The 25,902-nt window shown below is 43.2% G+C and overlaps 1 protein-coding gene across 2 annotated transcripts in view; it reads right to left on the reverse strand.

Moving 5' to 3' along the window:
* Positions 1–8,501: 8,501 nt before the first annotated feature.
* Positions 8,502–25,902, reverse strand: part of PODN (podocan) — a 50,591-nt gene continuing 33,190 nt past the window's right edge. For both annotated transcript variants that reach the window (XM_089666582.1, XM_089666581.1), the window contains exons 6-11: positions 23,060–23,216; positions 17,391–17,506; positions 14,573–15,230; positions 13,615–13,763; positions 12,535–12,720; positions 8,502–12,197 (exon numbers count right to left, since the gene is read on the reverse strand). In XM_089666582.1, coding sequence (XP_089522708.1) covers positions 12,549–12,720; positions 13,615–13,763; positions 14,573–15,230; positions 17,391–17,506; positions 23,060–23,216 — 1,252 coding nt within the window. In that variant the 3' untranslated portion in view covers positions 8,502–12,197; positions 12,535–12,548. The remainder of the gene's footprint in view (positions 12,198–12,534; positions 12,721–13,614; positions 13,764–14,572; positions 15,231–17,390; positions 17,507–23,059; positions 23,217–25,902) is intronic.

Here is a 25,902-nt window from a genome sequence, read left to right on the forward strand (position 1 = left end):
TAGATTTACATTCCACTATGTAGTGCAAGGGCCTGCCTAATTAGATACAATTGAAAGTGTTGTTTAGGTGTGACCTCATATTATTTGGTTTTTGGTAAATCTAAATCAAAAATCTCTGGAAAATTGTATAATGTATGGCCAGTCTCAGGGAGGTACAGGCAGACAACTGATTGAGAGTCTGCAGGATCCTGGCATTGCACCCGCGATCTGCTGACCATGGGTCAGGCTGCAGAGTAACCTGTAAAAGGATGTGCATTTATTATTTTTTTACAAAAGGTGAACTTACACTATGCACAATTTTCCGTCCAATTTCTGCCCAATTTCCTTTAGATTTATCTTAAACTATGTAGTGCAAGGGCCTGCCTAATTGGATACAATTGAAAATGTTGTTTAGGTTTGACCTCATGTTATTTGGTTTTTGGTAAATCTAAAGCAAAATTCTCAAGAAAATTGTATAATGTATGGCCAGAATTAGCCTTTAAAATAAATTCACCTGCAACAGGATTGCTAAGCAGAGCACTCGCCTGCTCTTTTTGTCTTACTTCCCCACTGACAAAATTGCTGTGGAATCACGCTCAAGGAGCAGCAAGTGAAGTACACCTTGCTGGTTCAACCAAAAAGTGAGCAGGTGAGTGTTTTCTCTGCTCTTAGCGATCCTTTGCTGGTGGTAGCTTGAGGACCAGGGGTGGACTGAGAACTCATGGGGCCCCAGGGCAATAGGGGATCATGGGGCCCCTGTGTCCTCGCCAACACCCAAAAAAGCCTATGAAAAAGCCAATAAAAGGTACCAGGGGCATCTCATGGGGCCCCCTACTGACCCCGGGCCCTCGGGCAGTGCCCGAGTATTCGAATGGTCAGTCCGCCCCTGTTGAGGACTACTAGTGTGACGGGGCCTTATATTTCAAAAGTGTGGATTAAGTGACACTACAGCCCGCTCATTCAAACAGCTGGAGCTCGCAGACCCAAAAGGAAGAAGTTGGAATCCCCGGCAGAGGTGACAGCGCTCCGCTTCATTTGAATGGTAAGTTTGCCATAATGTGCTAGTGTGCGCTACATACTAGCACATTATGGCTTATACCTGCTCAGGGCCATGGTTTTTTTTTTTTTGCCAGTTTACTACCTCTTTAAGTCATGTGTGACTCTGGCTTTCCCATATACATTTTGCACATGGGTGATATTTAGCTGCACAGAAGTCTTTTTCTTTTTTTTTTTTTTTTAGTCTTTTTTAAGCTCTCATGCACACAGGACGTTTTGATAATGCTGATAACGTTAGCTGTGCAAAGTCACATTAAAAACATGAGTTTTTCAGTTTTTTTTAACATTTCTTCATTAGCGTTTAGCAACGTTTTACCGGTTTTACGTGTTTGCGTTTTTTTTTACCAACAAAAAAATAACATTTGTGTGTGTGTGTGTGTGTGTGTGTGTGTGTGGTGGGGGGGGGGGGGTTGGTAAGAAAAAGTCCAGAAATGCCGGTTTGCTGCGGTTTACCGCATTTTACCATGTTTTTCAGCGTTAGAGCATTTTTACAGCTAAAAGACTCCTCTAGAAATCCACTAGTCCTGGGGTTTTTTTTCCAGCCAAAAAACGTCCCTGCCAAAAAACGTTGATGTTATCCTATGTCTGCATGGACACATAGGATAACATGCTCGGGGGTTTACTGGCAGTAGAAAAAACGCAAAAACCAAAAACAGCCGCTGTAAAAACGACCAGTGTGCAGGAGGACTATGGCCTCTGTAGGAGGCGGAAAAGTGTCAATATGCTTGGTACTGATTCTTCTTTTATGTGATGGATGCAATAAAGCTACATTTTTATATTTTTTGAGAAGCTATGCCAGATTTTCACTCTCATATTGGATACCATAACACTATAGTACTGCGGTCATCCAGGCCGCTCTTCTTCTGTCCCATCCTGATGAATGCTGTAGGCTTTTGAGGTAGCAGCACCACCTCTGTTATTTAAAAAAAAAAAGGTAGCAGCATCACTGAAGGGAATTTTAAAGTGTACAGTTGCAAGAAAAAGTATGTGAACCCCTTGGGATTACGTGGAGTTTTGCATGAATTGGGCATAAAATGTGCTCTGAACGTCATCTAAGTCACAACAATAGAAGAACACAGTCTGCTGAACATAATACTACACAAACATTAGATGTTGCCATGGTTTAATTGCACATAACATGTAAACATTCACAGTGCAGGGAGGAAAAAGTATGTGAACCTTTGGACTTAATAACTGGTTGACCCTTCTTTGGCAGCAATAACCTCAACCAAACGTTTCCTGTAGTTGCAGATCAGACCTGCACAACGATCTGGAGTAATTTTGGACCACTCCTCTTCACAAAACTGTTTCAGTGTAGCAATATTCTTGGGATGTCTGGTGTGAATCGCTCTCTCAAGGTCATGCCACAGCATTTCAATCGGGTTGAGGTCAGGACTCTGACTGGGCCACTCCAGAAGGCGTATTCTGTGCTGTTGCAGCCATTGTTTTGTTGAATTACTTGTATGTAAAGCAAAAACTTTTTTTTGGTGGAGAAAAGTTAGTCCTCTGTTATCATTTTTTGTTGTAAAGAGGAAAGGATTGCTGTTACTCCTGACCAGGCCAGGTAAATAAACAACAAACAGCCACCTCAACCACAAGTCTCCACCAAACCACCCACCCTGATGCATTTCGCTCCAACCTATGACTCAGCCCCTGGGGTGATATGCATCAAGATGTGTGGTTTGGGGGAGACGTAGGCTGATGCCGCTCTTTATTATATATTCACCTCAGCAGGTCGGGAGTAGCGGCAGTACTTTCCTTTTTACATTTACTAACCCCCTGGATTTATATTAGGACAAGCCTGCACCCCAAGTTCTGGGACACAGGGCTATGCTTTCACCTCTACTTCTAGTGGCGCCAAGAGCAATCCAACAGGTGGCAACATCTTTTGCTGTTTATTTCTGGGCAGATTCCCCCTTCTATTTATCCTGGTGACCATTGTCCAAAATGTTAGAATTTTATCACAGCAAGAGGTAAGGTAAATCATCCAATGGTGACGAGTGTCTGGGTGACAATTGTCCAAGATGGAAATCCCTTTCACTTTGAGGAGACTGTCCCTCATTTCCTGTGACATTTCCAGAAAAAAAATGAAAGAAAATCTCTTGTAAACACAGTCAGCTTCCCCACTCTATCCAGCAACATAACCCCTAATAATTATAGTTATACATACACTTTAATGTTGTATAAGTTAGATAATTATGTAAGAAATGTGAAATAATGTGAGAAATAAAATAGCATGCAAAAAAAATGATATTTAACTGGTTGCTGTTAGAAAAATCTAATTACACGGTTTTGCTCGGGGTTTTATAACCAATGAATAAACTGCGCTATGGCTATTCCCATACAAACTAATATAGTGTCACAACTGGTGCCGCTGTCCAAGTGTACCACTATTACTCCAATTTTTTTTTTTTTTTAAAACCACACTCAACAGTATACAAAAACAACCAACACCCAAAGTATCCCAAAAAAATATATAAACAATGTCCAAAGTGTCCAAATAAACTTTCAGTCCTTGGTGATGTAAACGTGATTACTACGCCCAGTGGGAGGGCACTGTTCACTGCTTGAGCACTGTTTAACCGCTTCCATGCTGCCCTATAGCAGAAATACTGCTACAGGGCGGCACGGGTGTGCAAAATCATGTGATTTTGCAGTTCCAGGTAGGGGGACCTACCCACGCGCCATTCGTGGCCTCGGCTGTCAATCACCAAGTCCCGGCCAGTGATTCCCTGCCAGCACCCAGCGATCTCTGAGAATTACCAACAGGGGAGAGACCTGTGTATAAGCAACACAGATCTTTCCCGTCAGCTCCTGCACACTGCTTTATATGCAAAGCAGTGTGCTTACAGTGTAAAGCACTTACACAGCACAGTGAAACGCACACAGTTAACCCTTTGATCACACCAGATGTTAACCCCTTCCTGCCCAGTGTCATTAGTACAGTGTCAGTGCTTTTTATTAGCACTGATCACTATATCACTGGGGATGTCGGTGACACCAAGTCAGTTCCCCCCAGTGTCAGAATGCCCGCCGCAGTCCCGCTATAAGTCGCTAATCGTCGCCATTACTACTATAAAAAAGAAATTGTAAAAAATTCCAGTATCTATACTGCCATTTGTAAACGTTATAACTTTCATGCAAACCAATTAATTTACATGTATTGGGGTTTTTTTTTTTTGCAAAGACATGAAGCAGAATACATTTTGGATTAAATTTATGATGAAATTTGATTTTTTAAATTTTTTTTACTGGACATGTTTAATTGCAAAAAGTCAGAAATATTGTTTTTTTTTCTCAAAATTGTTGGTATTTTTTTGCATATAGCACAAAAAATAAAAAACGCACAGGCCATCAAATACCACTGAAAGAAAGCTCTATTTGTAGGGAAAAAAGAATGTAAATTTTATTTGGGTGCAGCGTTGCATGACCGCGCAATTGTCAGTTAAAGTAACCGCAAAAAATGGCCTGGTCAGGAAGGGGGTAAATCCTCTGGAGGGCAAGTGGTTAAGAAGACACGTGTGTGTGTGTATATAATATACATTTTATGGGGGACTGTGAATGTATGATATTTGAGCACAGAGCACTTTCAAGTAATCACACTTACATCACCATGGACTGAAAGTTTATTTGGACATTGTTTATATATATTTTTTGGACATTGTTGATATATATTTATATTTTTTGGATACTTTGGACATTTTTATATATATATATATATATATATATATATATATTTGGATACTTTGGACATTGTTTATATTTTTTTTATACTTTGGATATTATTTATTTTTGTATACTGTTGAGCACTGTTTTAAAAAATTTTTTGTTTTTGTTTTGAGTAATGTTGGGTTTTATAAATGACCACCAAAGAACCTTCTGATGGAGTGTACAAAGCACAGAAAGCATCTGTTTCCAGGGTGGAAACAAGTGACTGGGCATGGCTTCACTTTGTCCGGAGGGTCCCGTCATTTCCCCCTTTCTGATGATTCACATGCGGCACATTTTATTTTACAAATATTTTCCGCTATAAAGTTTTCTCAGAAAATGAATTAGATTACCAAACAATGAGGTTGTTCCAGCTCTACAACCGTCACACTAATAATCTCATAGCCTTTCAGGGCAGGTCATTCAGGGACAGACAGGGAACAGCTGATGACTGAATGACAGGTTGGATTCCTGTAAAAGTAACACCAACACATACTGTATATACACTCAGTGAACGTTTTATTAGATACAACTAGCCATTAACACAAATGACACATAAGACATCCAACCTTGAAGAGGAAGGGCTGCGGCAACAGAGCTCCACGCCAACTTCCACCCTTGTGAGCTGAGAACATGTATAAGAGGCTACACTGAGATTACCGAAACTAAAGACTGAAGTATTGAAGAATAGTTTCCAGAATGAAGGTCAATCCATGAAAAATAAAAATCTATATCTATATCTCCCAATGCCAGCAACCTTCCGGGTAATGTCACACCCTCTGACCCACCAGGGCTGGGGAGGGAATATTTTTTGCTTGCAACACGTAGTAAATCAATGACCAAAAAAGGGAAAAAAAACACAGCTCAAAAAGATAACTGGGAGACATGCACTCCGAAATGTTCATTTTGTTTTGGATACATTCGTTCATTAAAGAATTTCATTTAGTCATATTCGTTATGTTGAACCAATTTGTTTTTGGAATTCGTTTCATATCTTCAGCATTCGCTTTGTTTATTCATTGGGGTGGATTCAATCAATTTAGCAGTTTTTGACTGTTCAATATATTTTCAAATCGGATGGATTTGAATCAGAAGGATTCGATATTTTCGGATGCTAATCCAACCCACCAATAGAAATGACATGGGCTGGTTGGACAAAATCAGCTGGCATCATGTGCATCCAAATTAACAAATAGAACGCAATACGAATCTATTCGTTATTCAAATCTGAATTATTGAACAAATTCGAAAATTGAATACATTTTTTCCTGGGCCCAAACTACTATTGCATCGCGTGACATCATCTTAATGGAACAAATGCGTTTGTTAATTTCGTTATTTTTTTTTGGATTCATTAATATTCTCTACTATGTCCATTCGGAGATTCACATACATCCGAACCTCTGAAAATCGAATCACAATGAAACGCACATGTCTAATAACTGGCTGACCAATGTCTCTCCCCATAAGTCCTAAACTAAGGGGTATTTTATCTAAGGGGCAACGCAAAAAATAGAGGTTTGTAAGTCTCTTTCAAACCCCCTCCCATTGGCCAATGCATTGGTGTATGTTGGGGCCCAAATTTCCAGTGTTGGAGCTCTCAACTTGAGCGAGTCCCACAAAATTGGGTGTAGTTGCCAAAAAATGTATCCCAAACAGGCAGTATTATTTCCTTAAATAATGGGCAGAAGGTTGTGGCCAGTGGCCTCTTACCACTGAATCAGTTGACGACTTGCCTCTCAGACTAAACTCTGCGATGTCAGCTGCGACACAACTTGGCGATGACCTTTCTCTTGGCAAATCGCGTGGCGGCACTAGATTCATCAATGGCGATCATACACAGACCTGGACATGTCAGTGGCCGAGCTTCTCCGCCTTTCCATCAGAACAATGAATTATTCAGTAGGCAGCCTACTTCACTGTGTTCTCTACACCGTCCACACATCTGCCTTGAGCCCAGGAACTCTCCCCCATTCCCTACTCTGCAGATCCCAGGTCTTCTGGGACTTGTAGTTCCAAAACAGATCTGCAGCACCAGGCTTAGTCTGGGGACTACATGCCCCACAAGTCCTTGCTCCTCCCAGCAGGCTTTGTCCTCTCCCAGGGTTCACAGCATTCCATTACATCTTCCTCTGTTCCTCTGCTGTCTCTCGCTCCCCTCTCTGCACACAGCTGCTCCTCTCATTGCTGGCAGCTAGGCCTGGCTGTGTGTGTGGGTGGCTGCAGCATTAGTGACAGCCTGGTCTGTCCAGCCGCTCCTCTCCTGCCAGTGCTGTGGATTGGGTCTACACATATTTCCCTTTTGCGCTTAGCCTGCTGAGCGTGACCCATTTACCTGAATTGGCCCATGCCACAACTGCTCTGCAATAATGTGTTAAGTGCCCTCTGAAGAGCAAGCCATCCGAAAATACAATACAATACAATACATGTCATCACTTTCGAAATTTTGTTCTTTTGTACAATAATTTTGGTATCTTTAGCAAACTTTTCACTTTCGATGTGAGACTAGCAAGCGGAAAAAAAATAGACAACCGTTCGTCCAAAAGTCTCATCGCGCGTACAGGGCTTAAGGCTGGCCATCCACGTGTAGATTTTTGGGCAAGAATATTTGTTTCAAGAATATTCATTTTAATTGTATTCTTCTTTTCAAATTCGAGTTTAAAGCGGAGCTCCAGGGAAAATAAAAAAAAATAAAAGCAGCTACAAAATTGGTAGCTGCTGACTTTTAAAAAACAGCCACTCACCTGTCCCACGATCCAGCAGTGTCCCGCAGCCTGTTTCACCGGCCACCCTGTGTTATCAGCGCCGGCATCTTCAATGTGTGCACCCGGCTGTGACAACTTGCGGCTTCACTGCTCACTGCGCATGCACGAGTAGTGCTGTGCTTTGTGAATGGTCCCGTAGTCTTCTGGAACCTGTCACGTGTCACAAAAGACTACAGGGAGGGAGGGTAGGAGGACAACTTTCATTTCCAATCACCTAGGCAATTGCAGAGGAAGTGGGAGCGGGAAGCTGTCAATTTCAGGTACCTGCAGCTCCCCAAAGGTGCCAGTCCCCAGGGAGCGGAAGACCAGTCCTTAAAGCGGAACTTCCCCTTTTGGGTGAAGCTCCGCTTTAAATTTGTTTTTGAATGTTTGTTCCATTTTGTTTTTGAATTTTAATTTGTTTTCGAATTCAATTTTTTTTTTCAAATCACATTTTGGCCAAATTTAATTTCATTATTTCGGATGCGTTTTAAATTCATTATGTTTGTAATCTGGAATTCTGATACATCTGAATCTCCGACTAACAAAAAAATTTGTCCGAAATTCGATTTGGAATAAAACGAACCACAGGTCTAGTTCTCATTTCTATTACTATTCACCTCTGCCTATATATGTGTTAAGCTATAGGCACATGTGATTGTATTCCTCTTGTGTTCTGCTGTTAATAATTGTTCAAACTATTGGTGCAAATGTAATGATCATGGCATACACGTTCATGCTGGTATCAGCCCGTTATGGATCTTTATGCACATTGAACAGATATCCTAGTGTTAGTCCTTATCTTGGAGCAACAATAGCACTTGTAGAAAGAACAAATCTACCCAGAGATTGGCTGACAAGGGGTATCAGCAGATGTTGCATATGATTATATCCTCATCTGACAGTAATCTGCTGGACTGGATAATAGTCAGCTTATATTTTCCAGGAATCTTTACACTTTCCAAAGCATCAGGTGGTTTATCTTGAGTATGAAAGACAAGTATCCCAGGTATATACAGCTTCTTGATCTTTATTTGCAGTTCTATTATGTTTTAGAGCTTTTGATTATCTTACATTCTTTCATTCCCAAATTAAAGCTGAACTCCATGCAGAGACACAAATTAATGCAGCTCTGTATCCATTAATGCAGGGGTCTCCAAACTTTCCAGACAAAGGGCCAGTTTACGTTCCTTCAGTCTTTTGGGGGGGCTGGATTGTGGCCAGTGGGGGTAGAAAATGTTCTAGGCTGAGCATTGATGAGCGTAAGCAATGCCTCAGGTGTGGTGTTCAGTTGCATAGTGCCTGTGGTCAGTAGGATAAGGAACAGTGCCCCGTCATTGGTATCACTGGGATGAACAGTACCCCGTCATTGGTATCACTGGGATGAACAGTGCCCCGTCATTGGTATCACTGGGATGAACAGTGCCCCGTCATTGGTATCACTGGGATGAACAGTGCCCCGTCATTGGTATCACTGGGATGAACAGTGCCCCGTCACTGATATCAGTGGGAGGAATAGTACCCCATCACTGGTATCACTGAGATGAATAGTGCCCCATCATTGCTATCAGTGAGAGGAATAGTGCCTCATCATTGCTATCAGTGGGAGGAATAGAGCCGCATCATTGCTATCAGTGGGAGAATTAGTGCCCCATCATTGCTATTAGTGGGAGGATTAGTGCCCCATCATTGATATCAGTGGGAGGAATGGTGCCCCATCATTGCTATCAGTGGGAGGAATGGTGCCCCATCATTGCTATCAGTGGGAGAATTAGTGCCCCATCATTGGTATCAGTGGGAGAATTAGTGCCCCATCATTGCTATCAGTGGGAGAATTAGTGCCACATCATTGGTATCAGTGGGAGGAATAGTGCTCTATCATTGGTATCACTGAGATGAATAGTGCCCCATCATTGCTATCAGTGGGAGGAATAGAGCTGCATCATTGCTATCAGTGGGAGGATTAGTGCCCCATCATTGCTATCAGTGGGAGAATTAGTGCCCCATCGTTGCTATCAGTGGAAGAATTAGTGCCCCATCATTGCTATTAGTGGGAGGATTAGTGCCCCATCATTGATATCAGTGGGAGGATTAGCGCCCCATCATTGATATCAGTGGGAGGATTAGTGCCCCATCATTGATATCAGTGGGAGGAATAGTGCCCCATCATTGATATCAGTGGGAGGAATGGTGCCCCATCATTGATATCAGTGGGAGGAATGGTGCCCCATCATTGCTATTAGTGGGAGAATTAGTGCCCCATCATTGATATCAGTGGGAGGAATAGTGCCCCATCATTGATATTGGTGGGAGGAATAGTGCCCCATCATTGATGTCAGTGGGAGGAATAGTGCCCCATCATTGATATCAGTGGGAGGATTAGTGCCCCATCATTGCTGTTAGTTGGACAAATTATGCCCCACTGTTGGTGTCAGTGTTAAGAACAGTTCCTCAAATCAGTGGGAGGAATAGTGCCCTAAGCGTTGGGCTGGCAAAGGGCCACATCTGGCCCTGGGGCCGCAGTTTGGAGACCACTGCATTAATGTGTTATTGCATGTATTTTTTTTAAATGCAGCTAGTGTAAGTACCTAACTTAACTTTATATCAGTGAGTTGAACTCCCCTGTATAGCCGGCCATACACGGGTCGAATTCCGAACAAATTTTCTTTCAAAAATTGCAACTAAGTATTTTTGTTCAAATTTCACACCATTAGTGGGCCACAGCAATGGCAGATTTTTGTGCTGCCATCGAATTTGAGTGATCAGGCATGTTGGAAATTTTTTTAAAAACTAATGGATTTCTCATTAATGATGAGAGAATCATGCGAGAAATATTATCGAAAAATAAATCAGCATGAGCTATCGCCTGGAAAGAAGAGAAGATTCCCAGCCATGACATTTCTTTTCTGTAGCAGCACGAGGTGAAATTGAAAGCTTGGTTGGTCGAATTTTGAAATCAATGGTGGCACCATCGTATTACAAAATGCACAAAATGTTCGATTTTCTAAAGAAAATTAGTTCAGAATTCAACCCATGTATGGCCTGCATATAGCAGCATTCAGATTGAGAGAGAAGGGGGCAGCACTGAATGTAAATGTGCTCGTAAGGACATGCTGATAGGTGGAGAGAGCAAGGCGAGCAGGAGGATGATTTTATCTGTCTGCTGATACTCTTTCATGGTTCAGTCAGCCAGCAGACGGCAGGGTAGGGGGGATGGGGTTCATCACCACAGTAATCCTTAAAGTCCAAATCTAGGAAATTTGAAAATCCTCAAATGTTAACTGCTTGTTCATTTTAGGGTAAAGTAAAAGGACTTCCCCTGGCAGAGTGTGTTCCCCCATGCTCTGGTAGTGGATTTTTTCCCTAGACATCATCATGTCCAGTGCAGGGCTATGGACCCTGTATTGGTCTAAATTATGCCAGTACCTTAGACCACTGGAGCATGGGAAGAAGATGTTGTGAGGACTGGCCTTGCAGCATGGAGGAGTGGATGATGTGAATGAGCAGTTAACCCCAGCTTTGCAGATGCAGCCCCACTGCAAAGGAGAAATTTAAAGCTTCCTGGTGTTGGGCTATACACTCACCGGTCACTTTAATAGGTACACCTGTTCAATTGCTTATTGCTAATCAGCCAATCACATGGCAGCAACTCCATGCAGTCAGGCATCTAGATGTAGTGAAGACAACTTGCTGAAGTTCAAACTGAAAATGGGAAAGAAAGGGGATTTAAGTGACTTTGAACGTGGCATGGTTGTTGGTGACAGATGGGCTGGTCTGAGTATTTCAAAGGAGGTTAGAGGAGAATGGACAGACTGGTTGCTGCGACATTCAGATGGTAGGGTCAGAATTTGGCGTAAACAACATGAAAGCATGGATCCATCCTGCCTTGTATCAACGGTTCAGGCTGGTGGTGGTGGTGTAATGGTGTGGGGGAGATTTTCTTGGCACTAGCAAGGTGTACCTAATAAAGTGGCCGGTGAGTGTATCTGTCACAGAGAAAATGACATCTACCTGGCTGTACTGTGTGATGGGGCTGTATAGATCTCAACATTGGACAGACAGAAATATGAATCATTTTACAATATTGTCCATATATGTATTTCATCTGCGTTTTTAGGTGTTTGCCTGGAATTCAGCTTTAATTTTCCCTCCCTGTTGTTAAAATTTAATACATAAAATAGTAATAAAGGTCTTTTTGTAAAAAAAAATAAAATCATAAGCAAGTGCCTCAGGTAAGGTGTAAGGTCTAGTTTTGGTCCTGGTCAATAATAAAACAGAGCATAGTGACCATACTTACCTTTCCATACTACATTTTGCGTGATAACCACATAATTTTTTGTGTTTTTTTTACTGGCCAAGCATTGTTAGAGTTAAAATAACTATAAAAATAATTTATGTCATGCTTGGAAGTAATAGGCCTCTACCATGTAATATAGTATCTGAAATGAAAACATCTTATAACAGCCTGGAAGATCACCTTGTCTACAGATTTACATGTAAAATAATATAAAAATATAACAAAAGCCAGCTTTTGCAAGGTCCATAAAGATCACATTTCTTATGCAGATTCATTCTTATCGTCTCTCTTTTTTAATGACCCGGGGTGGGCACTGTTCACACTAACAAAGGCAAGAGGGTTCGAGTCACACTGGACAGGTCATTAGAATGAGGATGGTGTTGTATGGAAGTCTTCATCTGTTTGCTAGACATCTGAAAAAGAAGAACTTTTTATTATATTATTTGTTACTGTCACAGAAGAAAAAAGAAATACAAAATGAATGTTAGCAAGTTTTAAATAAACAGCCGTCTCCTGGATAGCTGCGTTGTCGGACAACCATGGATGGAAGAGTGGTGCCTTGTACAAACTCACAGCTATCCTTGGCAGCATAAACCCCTTACATTTTGATAATGAATGTTAGACTTGTGGATACCCTCTCTATAAATGTGACTATACTGTAAAAATTAGTTCACACTGATTAATAAAGGACTTTTTGTTTCCTTTTAGTCCAGTATAACCTGTCTGGATTTACTATCTTATTGTACGTACATGAAGTTCAGGTTTTATCTTTTTCTGTCTTCCTCCTCCTCTTCCTCTTCATCTTCTGTTTCTTCTTCCTTTTTCGGCTTGGTCACCTTTGGTAAGGCTAAATTACTTTCTATATCCAGAACCTGCAATTTATCCAGTCCATAGAAAGCACTTTCTGTTACAGCTTCAGGAGTTAGCAGGTTGAACCTAAGAAAGATACAAAAAAAAAATTCAATATTTTGAGAATTTTTAAATGTACATTGCCTCTTTTGTTTGGCTTCTAAGACCGCATGCACACTGGGTGTTTAGCCTTTGTGGATGAAATTCATTTTCGTGAGGGTGGAAAGCACTGGAATACTGTCCAGCCTCACTGCTGACAGCCTGTAAAGCCTCGTACACAAGAGAATATTGGCCGAAAAATACTACTTTCGGAGCAATCGTCTGAGCCGATCACAACAGTTCATGTGAAAATATCCACATTGACAAGCATGGAAAATGTTCTCGTACGATACCAGAACAAACGATTTTCGCTTATTCAGTACAGTATTTGTCCCTAAAAAATCGTGACCAAGACTGAGCAAGCTCGGAAATGAAAGAATACAATACAATTTATTACTTCTGAAGTTGTATTCTGTCCTATGAGAGTTTGTGTAACTTTAGTAACCTCTTCCTTTTTGATTTGAGACTAGCATGCAAAAAAAAAAGGACAATAATTTGTCCGATATTCTCATTGTGTGTACTAGGCTTTAAAATCTATGAGTGGCTGAAAGCTGCTGCGGCTGAATGTGGCTGGATGGTGAACCTATCAGTAGTTAGTTTTAGTGCAGTATGCGCCCAGGTACGAATGCCCAGAAAGCAGACTGCTATCGTTCAAATAATTCTCTGAGCTCATACTGCCCTAAGTGTAAGTACCGCTAGGTGCACCGACCACCCTCTTTCAGCCGCAGCAGCTGTCAGCCTCTCAGAGAGTTTTACAGTCATTCACCAGTGGGGTTGAGACTAACATGCAAAAAAAAGTACAATAATTCGTCCGATATTCTCATTGTGTGTACTAGGCTTTAAACATACAGTATATACAATAGAAATGTTAGTTTATGTTACCTGAGGAAGATCCCTTTTATATTAGGGATGGATTCGAAGGCACTGTCAGACAATGTGGCAATCCTGTTGCTCTGTAGGTAGAGGTACTCAAGGGTCTCGGGCAGGTCCGGTGGGACATGAGACAGCTGATTTGTTGACACATCAAGCAGCTGCAAGACATGTTTTATGCATGTATCAGCCTTGGTTACATTTTCTACTTCAGATAAGATAATTCTAGCTTTTACATCTCGATCATCCATACACTGTACAGTTGAAAGGTCAATCCTGAAATTTTAGTGCACTAGTGCTCACCTCCAAACACAGAGTCTCCAAAGGCAAATTTCCCCAGAAGTAGGTTTCCAAGGCATTTCATTCAGCATCCCCCAGTTTTTTTCTTTTCTATATTATGGGGAATCCATTCCAGTAGTGTCACCCCATCATTTGACTTTTAACCCTTTCATGACCAGGGGTCATTGAAACCTGGATGCCTAGGCCAAATTTAGCAGTTTTGGTATGCATTGGATAAACTCACAATACCCCTGTGACTGTTTTGAATACCAAAATACCTACATTGCTTTATGTTAAACTCCTACCACTTATATAACGCATTTGTTTGGCAGCAAAAAAGTTGGGCTTTAATGCCCACATGGCACACATATGCTTCCATGGACGGCAGGTATCTGTCCTGAGAGTATGTTCCCAGAAAAGTGACTGAGCTGTCATAAACAGTTCCATGGTCTCTCGTTTTGATTAGGAGCAAGTGGAGCAGGGTCTCAATCATGTGACCACAGTAACAGTGTGACAGTGGTCACGTGATGAGAAAATCCATCCTGCACATATAGACCCACTTAAAAGGATTCTGGAGCTGGGGGGCAAGCTGCTATTAATGAGTGTTTTTAAGAATACAGAAGCACCATCAGGATGTGACCAATAACCACAACTGTACAGTAGGTGAAACCTGATGACCAAACTGCCTTACCTGGAGACTGCTGAGCTCTGCCCAGGCCCCTGTATAAATAGAGTTGATCTTAAGTTTATTGAAGCTTAAGTACAGTTCTTTCAGCTTTGACATCCCAGCCAGTGTGTCTTGTGGTATGGAGCTAATTTCATTTTCTTTCAGTTTAAGGATCTCCAAGTTTTTTGGAAGCCCGTATGGAACAGATTTTAATTTATTGCCCGACATGTCCAAAGTTTTTAGGAGCCTCAGTTTACGGAATGCCTCCTTATGTACTGAGCTACTCATGATCTTATTATAGCTTAGATTCAGGTCCTCAATAAAATAAGTGGAGTTGAAGTCATCCTTGGAGATACCAGTGATTTGGTTGTGAAGAAGCATCAGTGTCTTGACCCTGCGAGGAAGTCCTCCAGGTACCTTCTCCAGCAAGTTGTTGTACATATGAAGAGTGTGTAGCTTCTTTAAACCCTGAAAAGCTGATGAATGGATGCCCCGAGCCCTCAGCCTGTTGTTATGGAGCAAAAGATACTCCAAGTTTTTAATCTGCGTTAAAACATCATCCGCTATAGACCGAATGTTATTTTTTTCCAAATGAAGTAGGACAATGTTGCGGGGTAGCCCACTGGGAATGTGAGTCAGGTCATTGCTCGATAGATCTAGATATTCAAGTCTGGACAGCTTCCTGAAGAAGAAAAAGATTTAAAGGTAAAAAACAGAGCCCATATTACTGCAAGCAAAGATCAGCTTGGGCAAGGATATTTTCATTGGAACTTTGGTCAAACAGCTACAGTATATACATATTTTAAATACTTACAGTATGTAACACTATCCCCTTAGGGATTGCTGATGAATTTGGGTCCCCTTATAGTCCTGCACAGCAAGTCATTTGGAATTTCCCACACAAGCCTACCACCCCATACCCTAGATGAACTCCTCTTCACCCAGCAATCTGGAGACTTTTCCTGAGCAGGAGATCTGGCTCCTGTTCTTTTTAATTGAGGTGAACAGTCACTAATAGGGGGTTAATCTGGTTTCCCACCAGAGTGCTCCTTCCCCTATCTGCCCATGGGTGCAGGTGTACTCATTCAGATCCTCTCCTGTATCGCTTGTGGGATGCCTGCTGTTACCAGTCCTATCAGCTTGGCTGCTCCTTCCCTGCCATACAGGTGGTCCTCTCTCTGGGGGCCAGTGAGTTCCGAGTTTTCCTTCTTTCCAGCTCCAGGCTTGCAGGCAGGCTCGAGCTCACTTGGCCTCCTGGCAGCGTTCCCCCTCCAGCTTCACATCTTCCTCCACTTCTCTACACCTCTCCCACCACCACACTCCTGCTACTGAGCAGGCTACAACACTTTTTAACACTTGTCAAGGCTTCTGTTGGACTCTTGAGGTCCCTCAAGAGTCCAACCAGCCTCTCCTCAGATCCCCCCACTGCCTCCAAGGCCCTCCTCCGAAAGCCTCAGAGCAGGGGGAAATTCCAGAGGGGCTGACTTGCGGAGCCTCTCAGCACTGACCACAATTTGACCCCACTGGCTATCACACCTGAGCTGTTAACCAGATTCTGTCTAACCATTGAGGTCTAGCTCCCCCTTAGCTGCACTACACTTATATATGAACTTTGAATAGACCTGGTTTTCTATTCCTAAAGCAACCTTTAGTACCTATAGGAGCCTCTTTCTGTTGGGATCACACAACTTTTCCTTGTCTTATTGGTCTTGCCTTACAATACTAAGGGGCTTGTTTATAACAGGCACTGCTTTCTGTTACACTCTACAGGGTTACTCCATACTTGCAAACTGTAGCCAATTAAAAAAATGCAGGTCATGGTATAGAGTCTACAGTGTCCTACAGAGATAGGAGTGAGAAATACAGTTATCATGACTATATCAGCTATCGTGATTGTGCGGAGTGATGTCAAATGGAGGGATTTTAGTAAAATTATCAATTTTACCATGATTTCCTAGAATCAGAACTCACTGTTAAATTGAAATTTGCTTGAGAAAAATGTTTTTTCTTTTTTTTTAAATTTAGGGCCATTAAATTTACTTAATTTAATACACTTTGCATGTGTGTTTTTCCCATTATGGTGTATTTGATTAATATTTCACTGAAGTGCTAAATATTTTCTACTGTTTGTTTTTTTAATTTATAATTAGACTAATGAAGGGCCACTTTTGGCAAAGAAACAGGTCCAAGATGGTTGAAAGGAGCCTCTGTAACCCTCAGGAGTCATGTAAGGCCAATTGCATCCTTACAAACCACCTCATACTTTGTCTTATTCTTTGATCCAACTGCATTTTACCACAATGGTACATTTTGCTGTAATCCCCGATTTTTTGACAATATTTCAGGGGTAATAAAATGGTATTTGCACCACAATGTTTCTAAACAACATTTCCATTTGAAATGGAAAAAAGAAGCCAAAATAGGAAATTCTGGAGATGGCAGGATTGCCTCCTGAACACCTAGAAGTTATTCCTCTGCTGCCTTCTGAAAAGCAATCACCGCTGATCCATTTTCAGAGGGTGGTAGAAATTACTGCCAGTGTCAGAGTCCTAATACCAGTCTGGAGACTGCTGACTATTTGATCTCTTTAGGAGCTATTGCTGTTAAAGAACCTTCATTAGGTAAAACGCTACTGGGCATGTCAGATGCCGATCCTCTGTTGCAATCTGTATTTCTATCCCCTTCTTCATCACTCTAAGGTAGAGGCTTCAGTGTTAAATGACACAGCAAAGCAGAGGATGGGGCTTTCTGCATGTCCCTTATTGTTCTTAATATAAAGGAAGTCTTGTATTCATAACTACAGATAAAGCATTTTTCCATTGAGGATTGATCGTTGTCTCACCCAAATGTCTCATTGTTCATCCCGTCATTGGTCAGGAGATTGTGCTGCAGGTAAAGTTCACGCAAACCAAATAGATGACTAAATGCTCCTTCTGGAATCTTTTCCAGCTTATTGTTCTGCAAGATACAAGAATATTATACTTGTGTCGTGTGTTACATGCTAATCGAAGAAATGAGCCAAACAGTTTTTTTTTATATACTTGAAACAGCTAAATGCAAAACTTTTCCCTTAGTTTGGACAGAGTGGAAAGGAATTAGTGGAGCTGGTGCCTAGGTTAGGGAGATTCACCTTCTCTATTTGTCCTATTTACCGTTATTGCAGAGAGTGAAAGAGAAAGAAACGCATACATTTTGGGTTGGCCCCAGAACAGTAATCAAGTGAAAATATTCCACTGGGGACACTAGTTCTGGTGACAATCAAGGATTCCCCCACTTTGATGGTATTTCCTCCCACTTACTATTTTTGCAATGGTAAAGAAAGTAAAGAAGTCACAAATTGGCAAAATTGGCAAAAAAATTTGACTAGGATGTTCCTTTTCTCTTATCAGTTGTTGTTTTTGGTGTGTTATATATTTAGACTTCAATAAAAAATATAGTATTTGACTACCAAAAATGCCAAACTACACTAAACCCTTCTTCCAATCTGTCTATTGTTGCATCCATTATTTTGAAAACCCAATATAAAAGAAAGCAATGGTGAGTAAAAGCTCTTGTTGGTTTACTGATCATTTTTTCTGCATGAATTCTCTATGGTCTTCGTGAATGGGGACGTGGCAGGGGAATGTCCATTACATCCAAATTTTATGCTAAACGGTGTCCCTCTTTCTCAGCTCAGAAAGCTGGAAGGAATTGTCTAGTACAGTGTTTCTCAACCTTTTTTTAAATCAAGGCACACTTTCAAATTATGCCAGGTACCCCCTTCTAAAATGTAAAAAACTAAACTAAACTAATGGTTTTAAATAATGCAGCAGCATCCACATATGTAGGACACCCAACATTAGAGTTCATTTGTTCTTACGAAGCACATACACTTTTGCACACTGGTACTGATTCTCTCCCCCATTCAACTAACATGACCCCAGTGCTGATGCAGAGGAGCAAGGAGGGGGAAACAAGATGCTATGTAGGCGCCAAACGTCCTCTTTATCAACCAATGATGTCATTAGTTGTTGGGATGCCAGTGGCTGGCCCTTACAGTGTCCAAGGTTGTAATGCTGCACAATAAAAACCTGTGGCTTTGTGTAACAAAAAAGCTGTCTTGATCCACCCGCTGGCTTGTTAACGATTTGGTCAATTTGGGGCAATTTTTAGGTGTTTTGCCGAGGCACCCCTGAAGAACCCAGTAGGCATCCTGGGTTAAAAGGGCTGGTCTAGTATGCCTACTTCCTCTATTAGATAGTCAGACACATGGGGGGAGGTTTACTATAACTGGAGCACTCAGAATCTGGATGGTGCTTGGTAGCATCAGCTTCTAACTTCAGCTTGTTCCAAGTCCTTCTATATCACACCATAGCTACCCTTCCTAACACCATAGCTACCCTTCCCAACGTATACTAAGAAATGACCAAAGATCCGAGAATAAATTGGCCAATTTGGCCGTTTATTAACACATAAACCAAAATAACATTCCTTAAAACAGGAAAACATACATGAACCATTTGCCATACCGGTTGCTGGTCTTGGGAGGCACTTGAGAACCAACATCAGGTTGTGTATCTGTGTATCTTACTACATCACAATCCCCAGCCGCAAAACACCGGCTTGGGGTCAAACCCACTTTTCTGCAGATACCAACTTGTTACCACTTCCAAAATAATACCCCATTAACTGGAATCCAACTGAGGACGCTATACCTTAGATGGGTCACTGCTATGAACTGCTCCGAAATGCTAACGCCTCCAAAGACCCCAACCGCCACAGCTCACAGGTGTGACCAGGGGCGGACTGACAACTCATGGGGCCCCCGGGCAATAAGGGATCATGGGGCCCCTGTGTCCTTGCCCAAACTCAAAAAAGCCTATGAAAAAGGTACAAGGGGCATCTAATGGGGCCCCCTACTGACCCCAGGCCCTTGGGCAGTGCCCGAGTTTCCAAATGGTCAGTCCGCCCCTGGGTGTGACACCTTACACCTGAGAACCCTGCCACCAACGCAGAGCCCGCTGAACCCCATCCTGAATGCCCAAAAACCACAATTCCGTGGCCGCCGCATTCAAGTGTACCCCATTGCTCCAGAGATACCGCCAGGTATCCGCCTCAAGGTCCCAACACTGAACAACAAAATCCCCATTGCGCACCACAAAAACGGGCCAACTTCCTTTTAACCTTGATCCATGCCTTATTCAACTGCTTAACAGACCGAGCAAAATGCCACGACGTGCGACCAACAATCTCGGACCAAATTACCACCAGGTCTGGGAAAGTAGTGCTCAGTCGGAGAAAATCATACTTAATCTTCCGGATGAGATGCCGCATGGAGCGAATCCCCAGGTCGTTACCACCAGCATGCAAAATCACTATATCTGGGGCCCTGTCCAGCCAACTGAAACGATGCAATTCCAGAAGGACCTTGCACCATAGCAAGTCCGGAACACCTATCCACCTAACCAAGACCTCTGACCTAGAAAAACCCAACTGCCGCCCATTAAGCTGGCCATCCGCCCTCTTAGCCCCCCAAAAAACAGAGGAGTTTCCCAAAATCCAAACGAGGCAAAAAGTAACATCAAAACAAATCAAGACAAGAAACAAATAAAAGAAAACAGGACACCTGGCAACACAGAGGACTGACAAAAACACGTAAACAAGAAAGAAATAAAAGCAGCCTACACCAAGTGAGGATGCACAGAAAGCCTAAGGCGGTCAGATTCCAACCGGCCAATACCCCTCAAAACTGAGTCCTCCATACTCCACCTGGCAGCCTCAGTGGCCACCCCAATGCAGAAGGAGTGCGAAGAGTAGCTACCGGCATCATAAATTGCAGCCAACAGGCAGCGCCAAAAAACACAGAGACAAACTGAAAGGTGGACAAGGCTGAACCATCTTAGTGCATAAGGAAGGAACCCTCACGCTGCGGCCGGAAATGGAAATAATCCTCAACAGCGGAAACTGGGCAGAGAGGAGAACCCCACACTTTGTAGAGGCATACCCCTGCCCAGCTGATTTAGTCTTGGAACGTCGAACAAAGATGTGCAACAATAGACCACCCTGCCCAGCCTTAGAAGGGCTGACCAACTTGCTGATACGGAGAGCCCCATAGAACGCCAACACAAACGCCGTCCGAAACAACAGGGCTTCATAACGAGAGGAGAAGACCAAATAAACTCAACCCAAAAACTCCTGCAATATACCGAAGGTAACAGGATGGTGACCGTCCAACCTGCAGCAACCCCTCTGATAACTCCGCAGAGCCTGCCGGACCACGAAATCCTTAGTGACATCCAGCCCGAGAATTTGAACAAGAAGGCCAACCCTGCCAATTTCCGATTGATGACCAAGATCGACACACCCCGCTCAAAGTTCAAGCAGATAAAGTACAAGAAAAGGGGGCAAAGATCCACACCCCCTAAATCTACACCAACATGCGAAAGAAGGTCCCTCCATTCGCGCCACACCCTAGAATATGCAGACCAAGTAGACCCACTCAAGGAATTCCGGAGCAAGCTTGTGGTGACTTCAAAGCAATTTGCCACAGCAGCTGAGGACAGGGAAGTCCGCGTTGCTCTGCAGCCGACGCTAACTCACAGAACCTGTCCAGGTGAAACCGAATCAAAGAATCAGCCAATGAGTTAGTAGTCACTGGCAAATGTACAGCATACAAAAACACATTCAACTGCAAACGCCGCAAAACTAAGTGACACAACAAACGGCACGGAACCTGCACTACCCCCATATTATTGCAGTGTAGATGGACTTTTTAATCTTGGAAAGAATACCCCTAAAGTTAAACAAAATGTATTAGGTTCTTTTTTAGCGATGAGACTCAACAGAGAGACCACAAAATCATCCAGCGGAGGGTGAGAGAATGGGCCGGCCATGTGGCCCAAAACAACTTCCTGGCAAGTTTGTCGGAAACCACATCCGGATGTAACCGAGTCGGACGCAGATTGTCCGCCATAGGGGGAATATGAGCCAGCGAGCAAGGAATAACAAAACCAACCAAAAAAACAGATGCCAGCAACTGGGCAGCAGCCTGATCTGGATACCTAATTAGGAAAGGCAGCATCCTTGCCACCCTCACCGGCATCAACCCTCTTACTTGAAGTGTCTCTGTGACAGCCCTTACCCTGTTTAAAGCAGCAAACGAAGGCGTGGGCGCCAGCACAACGGGAACAGTCATGCCAGAATCAACAGGCGGCACCAAAGCAGCACATACCTTTGTTAAATTGCCAGCAATATCCCTGAAGCTTAGCAGCAGACTGCCCAAGGGTACTTGGACTGGTCGCCCCGGTCAGAAAAAAGGACAAGGACGCCCGCGCCGAAGTCATCAACTTCATCCGCAGGCTAATGTCCTTATGATCCAAACACAAAGGTGGACAGACGGCCTTAAGTTGCCGAAACTGCTCATTGTACTGCACATTTGCAGAAGAGGACCTCTGGCCGGCATCCACCGAGGAAGCTGTCCCACGCCTAGCTGCCCCCGCCGACCAGAGCCTCACCTCACCTCACAGGGGCAGCCACAAGGTTTCAACTCCTGTGATGACCAGGTGGGACCTGGGACACAGGGAAAGGAGGGTCCCACCTGGAGGAGCTCTGTCGGTGGTGACGATTCCTCTCAGGCCATGCACCGGAAGCCACTGGAGAGGGCTGCGGTGATGGGCTCCCTTGATGGCGCTGAGCTCCAGGGACATAGAGTGGCTGAAATGCTCCGGAGGCTGAGACCTCCAAGCATGTGGAAGAGGCCACATTCTCTCCACTGAGCAAGAAGAAAACATGACTTTGCAGGCAGTCTGGTCCCCTGGAGGTGGCTGCCAACCTCAGTTGGCCCAAAAGGGAATCCAGATCGCCCATGACGGAGGGAGCCAGGAAGATTCCTACTCGTCCGCTGCTCCCAAGGATTTACTTAATCTAAAACAAAAACATTTTTGGCTGTAATTAGGCTGTAAAAATGGTCACATCTTGATATACTGCATAGGTTTACTAAACATAACCAGTGTTGTAAGCCTACAATTTGCAACCAACTAGCTTAAAGCGAAGTTCCACCCTAAAGGGGAAGTTCCGCTTTATGGCCTTGTCCCCTGTTAAGGATTGGCATCTTTGGGGAGCTTGGCAGGTAACTGCTCTCATTTCTGCTGCGATCGCCTAGGTGATTGGAAGTGGAAGTTGTCCCCCCCTCCCCATAGTCTCCTGGGACACGTGACAGGTCTCAGAAGACTACGGGACCACACACAAGGTTCAGCGATACTCGCACATATGCAGCGGGCACCTGGCTGTGAAGCCACAACTGTCACAGCCGCGTGCCCACACTTAGATGTCATCAGGGGACGGCCGGTGAAATCGACTGGGGTGAGTGATTTCGAGGGACAGGTGAGTGTCTATTTTTTAAAAGTCAGGAGCTACAGTTTTGTAGCTGCTGACTTTTATTTTTTTACATTTTGACTGGACAACCACTTTAAAGTCGTTTTTGGACCATATGAACATTTCAGTTTTCCAACAGGATTGTGCTGAATTTGTTACCTTCAAATGCAGTTTGTATAACGCAGGGGGCAGGTTCCTGGGGACGTACTTCAGGAAGTTGCTGGACATGATAAGGATCTCCACGTTGTTTGATTGGTTGAACATGTTGTCAGGTAGCCCAGCGTCTGTCAGTTTATTGTTGTGCAGATATACGGACCTGGTGAGAAAGATCATGCCATCGTTTTCAAGGCCATTCTGCTGTACACTGCAATAGAAAGGTCTGCATTTCTTGTTCTTATGAGATATTCCATTAGCCCATCTAAAATGTCAAATTGCAAAGAGACATTTCAAGACTGCAGTGCTGGAGCGGAGGAGAGTTAGGAGAAACGAGCGACTGGAAATGTCAATATGCAGTATGCTGTCTTCTATTACAGTGGACTGCGACCTCCCAGGGTCCCTTCAAAGATTAGTTTAGTGGGTTTAGGTAAAGTCCATATTCAAGTGGGTGTAAAATTTAGGTAATTCATAATAAATACCAAAACAAAAAACTATATAAAGTGAGCGTTATGAGAAAGGAATATGAAAAGCAGCTAGCACAAATGTTGAACCTACTCCATATCACAATAAACATAATAAAAGTCACAAGACTGCTCTAACTTCTGATGAGAAAAGGTATTTAGCAGTTTAACCAGTGCTCGGCCGGACACTGATAGAAGCCACAAGACTGCTCTAACTTCTGATGAGAAAAGGTATTTAGCAGTTTATATTTACTAAAATAATTGCATTTCCATGTTCTGTGTACTGTGGGGGACCAGATATAGTGAATGCAGGGTCCTGGGTTTAGTAATACTTTAAGGAAAAGAGTCTTATTTAGGATTACCATGGAAGCAAAGCATATTTCTTACAAGACCAATTCTCCTTAGACTTTATATAATGCAGATGTCTTTTTTTGCTCTTTTACATATGAGGAATGTTTCCTGTTATAAACACCACCCATATGCTTTTCAGCAGATTTATAGGAAATGGCTGCTATTAATAAAAATAGAATATTTTCAATAATGCAAATCTTTGGCACTGCTGACGTTAAACATGTACGTTTATATCAGGTCACAATGTAAGCCCAAATCAAAGTGTACATTAGTTATAAAACCATTATAGTTATATTAAAGCAGAACCACATAGTTGTGGGTCCCAATGGCTGTTTTTTGAATCAATAAGACCCCAATTTATTTCAATCCAGTTACGGATATGTCAATTCTGTCAGGTTTTTACTGCTATTTGGGGGCCACATTGGCAACATTTCACTAGACAGTAAGTGAAAGTAACTCTCCAGCAGCAACATTGACAGAATTCATTTTTTAGTAGAGTAGGGGAAGTGTTGTAAGTAATTGTCGCACATTGAGTGGCTCCAAGTGCATTGAGAGAGGAGAGGGCTCTATGACTAAGCCGCAGTGGTGGGACGACATGCATCAGAGGATGTGGCTTATCAGAAGGAGTTGGGGTTGAGGCCACTTTCCACTCTACATAGACTCGGAGCTGCTTGGTGTGCAGCGTTTACTTACAACACATCACACTGCTTCATTGGATTGGAATATATGCCATCACCCCATTTGCACTGAAGTGTCAGGGCCACAACATCAGTGCTTAGAGCGGCACTCCATCAAGTACATACTAGGTCACAGTAGAGTAGGGGTAGGTTTTATTTTTAAAAATATATAAGGCAATCTGGTGTAGAAGACCGTCCACATCCAATGGGTAGTATACCAATAACTAGGCATCCATGTGAAAATTAAATGAAGGTGTCGGTTATGCCCTTGCAGCAGCACTCCATGGGAGAGAAGCCAAAGCTCTAATAGAGGACAGAAGAGAAAGGAGGCGGCATCCAAGTGCAATAAGCAAGATACTTTATTCTGACACAAAGGTAAAACACACAGAAGCATGATGAGAAAAGGCCCAGTCAGTCCCATAAGATGCCACCTAATTCCTCCTGTGAGAGATGCAGTGCTCAAGCTGTGCACCAACCAGTGGTGCTGAGCAGTCAATGGGCACCAGGAGCTTCCGGAGCCATGTTGGCTCCTTGCCCTTGCATGGTCTATGATCTCCTGTGTGTTCCTGCCTGTGTTCCTGTGTACAACTCGGTCTGGCCGACTTTTCTTCTGATTCCTGTTCCTGATTTTTGCTCCTGACTACACTGACTTCTTTTTTCCTGACCCCAGCTCATCTGATTACCTGCTCCTGCATCCAAACCCTGGCTTCTGTTTTGACTACATTCCTGAAATGTGTTATTTTTGTTATTTCATTAAAGGTGTGATATTGGGGGGGCGTGGCTGGGATGTGAACCAGGGAGGATGTGTTCTCCTGAGGCTCCAACTATCCTGCTCTTTTATCCTGTTTGGGGGGAGTGCTCCCCCTGGGGATTCCGCTACTTTACTATCCTGGCAGCCATAGAGGCAAGTAAATCATCCCACATGTTTAAGATACCCTCTTTGGCACTAGAATGTGGGCTTATCAGAAAAGACCTGGAGAAGATTAGGGGCTGCCTGGGCACTGCGGAAACCCGTATTTCTGAGGTTGAAGATACCATCTCTTCTCCCTGTCTAACTTACAGTGCACGATTACTCTCCTCATGGCCCACTCTGATGATGCTGAAAACAGATTGTGCCAGAATAATGTATGAGTGGTGGGCCTGCCTGAGGGTGCTGAAGGGGACAATCCTGCTGTCTTTTCCGAGGGCTTTTTTAGGCAAGTGCTAAATTTGCAATCGGTCTCCCCAGTCTACCAGGTGGAATGGGCACATAAAGTTGCAATGAGATCCAGGACCCTTGGGGGCCTCCCACGCTCCTTACCCTATCCATTTGCTGAATTTCCAGGAACCAGATCTCATCTTGGCGGAGGCAAGAAAA

Source organism: Staurois parvus, unplaced genomic scaffold (genome assembly GCF_062004578.1).
Source record: "Staurois parvus isolate SC_StPar_1 unplaced genomic scaffold, SC_StPar_1.0 ptg002753l, whole genome shotgun sequence".
In the NCBI taxonomy this organism is placed as follows: Eukaryota; Metazoa; Chordata; class Amphibia; order Anura; family Ranidae; genus Staurois; species Staurois parvus.